Source organism: Acanthisitta chloris, unplaced genomic scaffold (assembly GCF_000695815.1).
Source record: "Acanthisitta chloris isolate BGI_N310 unplaced genomic scaffold, ASM69581v1 scaffold2719, whole genome shotgun sequence".
In the NCBI taxonomy this organism is placed as follows: domain Eukaryota; kingdom Metazoa; phylum Chordata; class Aves; order Passeriformes; family Acanthisittidae; genus Acanthisitta; species Acanthisitta chloris.
Window position 1 is genome coordinate 391 of NW_008690633.1, and position 5,726 is coordinate 6,116.

At 48.3% G+C, this 5,726-nt stretch overlaps 1 protein-coding gene across 2 annotated transcripts in view; it reads left to right on the top strand.

Annotated features, from left to right (window-relative positions):
- Nucleotides 1-3,050: 3,050 nt before the first annotated feature.
- The window catches only part of CLCN5 (chloride channel, voltage-sensitive 5), a 15,859-nt gene continuing 13,183 nt past the window's right edge, over nucleotides 3,051-5,726 (top strand). For both annotated transcript variants that reach the window (XM_009081868.1, XM_009081869.1), the window contains exons 1-2: nucleotides 3,051-3,198; nucleotides 5,317-5,416. In XM_009081868.1, coding sequence (XP_009080116.1) covers nucleotides 3,073-3,198; nucleotides 5,317-5,416 — 226 coding nt within the window. In that variant the 5' untranslated portion in view covers nucleotides 3,051-3,072. The remainder of the gene's footprint in view (nucleotides 3,199-5,316; nucleotides 5,417-5,726) is intronic.

Genomic DNA, 5,726 nt, shown 5'->3' on the forward strand with positions numbered 1-5,726 from the left:
GGGGAGCAGAGGTGATCAAAACACTGGAGAAATCTGTGTTTAAAAATCACTGTAACCGGGACACATTTCACTCACTCTCTCTGGCGATAAATTCTGATTTAGTAATCTGGACATTACAAACAGGGAGACCTGTGTGATCACCTCAGATGTGTTTTGGCAAGGCATCACTGAGCTCATTTTCCTCCTTTATTCCTGTCTGGTTATCCTAGGATCCTTGATTTGCAACAAGCCGAGGCAGGAAATATGATCTTGATAAATATTTATGGATGTCAGCCATTTTATAGTTCTGAATTACTGTTGAAAAAATATAAGGATGTTTTCCCATATTTTGTGTTAAATGGACAGTTGTGTTGTATGGCTGGAGACCTTGGGATTCTGCTTAGGGAAGAGAAACGCTGGTGCTGTAGGATGGCAGGCTGGGCTGAGTGGGGATCCTGGAGAGCCGGATCAGACTCCAAACTGCACCTGCCTGGTCCCGGGTGTGTGAGTTGGGTCAGCCCACCCCTTGTGTATGCTGCCTGGTCGCTGGCTGTGGGGTGGGTGAGATCACACAGGCTGTGCTAGGGGGACTGCGGGTGCTGTCAGGGTGTTGCTGGGGAGTGATGACCTGCAGCACTGTGCTTACTTTGTGCCCTCAGGGTCTGGTTCGTGCTGCTCCAGGGCAGCTCAGAGCTGGGAGAGCATTCCCAGGGCAGCTCAAAGTCACTGGTCTGGGCAGTTATTCCAGGAGAGTGAGCATGGAATGCCTGTGATCTCATCTTCTTGCAGAAAACGCTTCTCAGAGTGTTCTGTTAGCTTGGTTTAAGTCTCCTTTATTAATACTTTTCTTCAGGACAGCTGTATCTTTTATCTTTGGGAAGAATGTGGTAGATATGCCACAAAAAAAGGAATAGACAGTGAGAGCCTGCTGTTTGCAGCAGGGAGATGGGACTGCTAGGACAGTTGGTCATTCCTGTAGAAACAAAACAAACTCTTCATGCTGGGCTGCCTGGTTTGGGGGTGGTTGGGTGACAGGAGAGTCACTCACCTGTTTTTCAAGGTAGGTTCCGTGTTGTCTTCTGCATCGTTGGACTTGGTGCAACCTGTCACCCCCCACCAGAGCCACCTTGTCGGTTGTGATGGTACTGCTGTGAGAGTGATGTGGCTATGGTGGTTCTCTTGTCTGGGGGACAGAGCAGAGACAAAGGCCTGGATGGATGCTGGCTGCCCATAATGCTGTCACCAGCTGTCAGTAGCCACCTCTCCATCCCCAGATTTATATTCCAGCTTTTCCAGAAAACAAGGATGTTAAAAATTAACTGTAATGTGAGGGGGGACCCTGGAACTGGGAATTGGACATGGGTGATTGAGCTGGTGGCTATGGTGAGAACATCTGGTGTGCCGCAGAGTCGCCCAGGTGGGCACTGGGATGCTGTGTGCTCTGGGAGGCAGCAGCATCCTTGCAGCCCAGTGCCACCATTGAGGTGTCATGCTGGATCAAACCCTGCTGACCTCCTGGTTCAGTTCTGCCACAGTCACAGTCTCCATGTTGTGGCTTTTGCTGTGGACCTGTGGCTCTGGTCTGCAGGTGTGACTCGTGTGACCTGCAGGTGGCTGGGCTGATGCCTTGGCTTCTCCCCTGTACCAGATATCTGTGACAGATAACTCTCATTGCCTTGAGAGGCCCAGGTGGCTTTGGACAGGTAGGCAGGCTGGCAGGAGTTACAGGTATCTCCGTGCTCCCCCTGGTCATCTGTTATCAGGATGATTTATTCAAGGAGATTCTGGTCCAGCAGATTTATAGAACTGCGCTTGGAATTTCCAGTGGGGATATTTGATCAGGGAAGTCTCTGGAAGCCTTGATGCCAGTTTATGTATTTCCAAGCTTTTGGCTGCAGAAATGTTGTTAAAACTAGGGATTCCTCATGGCTCTTGGTGAACAGTGCATGTTGGGGCTCACAGCCTGTGCGCTCACCATTGGGAACAGCTCTGGAGAACTCCAGTTCACCTTTATGTTTTTATTTTTTAAAATTTTGTCCCAAATGAAGCGAGGAGCCGTTTTAAGTGGGTTATTTTGTGGTGGTTGTCAGTTCTGTACATGACTCATCTTGTTTTCCTGCGGCTTTTTCCCTGTGAAGAGGCAGCTGTGGCAATCCAGGAGATGAGCTTGGAAGACTTCACAGCTCTCTTTTCCCCTCCTACTTTAGGTGATGGGGCAGAGAGCAGCTGTTTGAATTCCTTGTTTTTCCCGTCTGTTGACACCTTTGCCTCTGTGATATCTACAACCTAAATATGCTGTATGAAATACCAACCATTATCCTTCTGCCTGGGAGTTTTAACCCTTCTCTTCCCCATCACCTTTCAGTTTTGGCTGGATTCTGGTTTTTACTCTTCTGTTTTCTCCTCTGGATGACTGGAGATGCTTAGTGTCTTACAAACCATGATTTTGGGAATGTACACCCATGCTAAGTATAGTTTTCTATGGGCTGAAGCAGGTTAGACAGAAGGTTAAGTGATTTGGCCAAGTTCTTTTCACCTGAGGGAGGCTGCAAGTCCAGGTTTGGTGTTTTGCCAAGCCCCCATTTGGTACCACTTTGTGCTTTCTAGGCCCCATTGGACACCTTGCTTTCCCCATATCCCCACTCCCATCCATGTCCTCCTGACCGTCCTGCTTACATCCTTGCCAAATCCACCCGGGACTCCCTTCAGCTCTGCTGGGAGTCTTGAATATTGCTCTTCTCTTCTCCCTCTCCCCTCAGTTTGCCTCAGATGCCAAAGTGTCCTCATGGCAAGCCCTGGGTTTAGGGGAAAGTGAACATCTAGATGCTAGTGGTGATTTACTTTGTTGTTTTTGGGAGTGACCCCATCTCCAGATGAGCTGCTGTAGCTGGGAAGGGTATATCTGTGCTGCCCATGTCACCCTGGAAGGTGTACCTGGGATGCTTAGGTCAGGGAATGTGTGTGGCTTTCCCCCTAAATTAGTGTTTTGGTGAGATGTTTGCTTTGTTTTCTTATAAAAAGGAGGAAAACTAAGAAATGCTCAATTTTCCCCCTTCTTCCCCACTAGGGTTTTCCTCATATAATGGAGGAGGGATGAACGGCACAAGCACCATGATGGATTTCCTGGAGGAACCTCTTCCTGGTGTGGGCACCTACGAAGATTTTAACACTATAGACTGGGTGCGAGAGAAGTCCAGGGACCGGGACAGGCACAGGGAGGTAAAAATTCTTACTCCTCTTTGCTGGTCCTGAGGGAAGAGGAATTAACTTAGAGCTAATCTTAGTTCTGATTGCTGGAGTAGGGAGGCATTTCCTAGAGACACCTGGGATGAAGAGATTGCCCTTAGGATGGAAGCTGAGAGTTTTTAGTTTGATGAAAAGGAACGATAAAGCAAACATGTTGAAGTTTATCAGTTGCTACTTCTCTTCTGAAGGCTTTTATTTATTTAAAACTGGGATTTGATACACCTGGAACCAGCCTGTTTTTCTGCTCTCCCAATTGCACTGATGAATGATGCTCTTTCTCTTGGAATTTTTTTATTGAGAAGGCTGAGTGCAATTCTTGCAGAATTCCTTCCCAGGACTTCACCACTCTGCAATAAGAGGAATTTGCTCAGAAAGCAAGGAGGGTGTGTAAATGAAGTACCCATGTCCCCAGCCTGCTCCTGCCTCGCTGGCAGCACTCTTGTAGGGTGATGGCTGACTCAACTTACCGATTTGTTTGCCAAAGTATCCTTTGATTCTCTATTTTTTTTCCCTGCGCCACACAAAACAACCTGTGTCTTACTAGCAGAGCCCAAACAGAACATAGATCTTGCTCAGAGTATGGATAAATACAAGAAATACAGAATAATGCCCAGATTTGAGCCAGTACAGACCAGACAAGGGGCTCCATGCCCACATTGCCTCCTGCCCAAAAACTGATCCTGTCTCTGGATTAAGAGTACAAACCACAAAGCCTTGTCACAGGTATGTCCCCATGCACAGATGTGTATACAAAGGTGATGCCCATCAGCGGGAAACCGGATGAGCTGTTTCCTGTCTTCAGAGATCACAGAATCATGGAATGGTTTGGGTTGGAAGGGATCTTAAAGCCCATTGCATTCTGCCCCCCTTCCATGGCCAGTGACATGTCCCACTAGACCAGGTTTGCTCCAAGCCCTGTCCAACCTGGCCTTGAACACTTCCAGGGATGGTGCAGCCACAGCTTCTCTGGGCAACCTGTGCCAGAGCCTCACCACCCTCCCAGGAAAGAATTTTTTCCTAATACCCAATCTAAATTTCCCCTCTTTTAGTTTGAAGCCATTTCCCCTTGTCCTGTCTCTCCATACCCTTGTCCCAAGTCCCTCTGCAGCTCTCTTGGAGCCCCTTTAGGCACTGGAAGGGACTCAGGTCTCCCTGGAGCCTTCTTTTCAGGCTGGACAGCCTCAGCCTGTCTCCATAGGAGAGACTGAATCAGGTCAAGGCATAATTTAGGGCTGGCCAAAGACATGTAGGGTTGGTCCAGTGGAAAGAAATCCAAAGGAAGTAGTTTTGGAAGCAAGCCTAAGCCCTCCTGGATTCTGTCACTGTGCTACTTAGATCAGTGTGGCGTTTAGAAGACAAAAATCCAGAGAACAACCCAACCGATGCTCATCCAGGCAGAAAGGGTTCTTACTGCATTTATTCCTCACATAGTGGGTATTAGTTTTGTGCATCGATGTGCCTTTTTATCTAGAAATAATAGTGGTGAGCTGGAATGTTTCCCTGGGGAGAGACAGCTGGTTACTCAGGGCACACAATAGCTGTTCTGTCACTCTTTGTCTGCCTGTCAGGACCAGTGAGACTGACAGGCCTCAACTGTCCTCCTGGGCCATCTTGGACAGGGCTGAGATCTGCTTCCCTGTGCCCACTTCCCAGCCTGACCATTCCATTGTGCTAGCATTAAACCTGTGCCCACCCTCGTGTCTGTGTCCTTGAGGCACTGGCACAGTTTGCCTAGAGAGGTGGTGACTGCTCCATCCCTGAGTATGTTCAAGGCCAGGTTGGACAGGGCGTGGAATAACCAGTTCTAGTGGAAGGTGTCCCAGCCTATGGCAGGGACTTGGAACTGGGTGATTGTCAAGGTCCCTTCACACCCAACCCATTGTGTGATTCCATGATTCTTGATCCATTCTGCTGCTCCTCTCAACCAGAGCTGTGTTTACTGCACCAGCTGTGGGAGCAGCTATTGCCTGGTGCTCTTTCTCTCCCTACTCATAGCAGAGCAGTGGTGTCATCAAGTAGTTTTTAGAGCCTTTACACCACAGTGGATCAGTGTCCTAATGGATTTTTGTTTCTTTGGAAACCCTATCCCAGATCACCAGCAGAAGCAAGGAGTCCACCTGGGCACTGCTACACAGTGTGAGTGATGCCTTCTCTGGCTGGTTGTTGATGCTTCTCATTGGGTTGTTGGCAGGTAAGAGCAAAGCTCCAGTTAAAGCTAATTGCTGTACTGCAGCATCAGGATCGATTCCTCCACAAGCCCTAGCACATTCATGGAGCAGGAGGATTTGTCTCTAGATTGTGCTGACACTGCCTCTGCCTTGTAATTCACAACGAATGATTTTTAAATGCTTTGAGGTTGTGTTTGTGCAAAACCAAAGTACAAACCCGGGGCTAAGAGCTGTCCTGGGCACTACTCTGTCTCTGCTGCTGGTACAGAGCTCTGAAATAGATAGAAAATGTTAGTTGAAGCAGAGATGATCAAAATACTGGGCTGGAGAAGA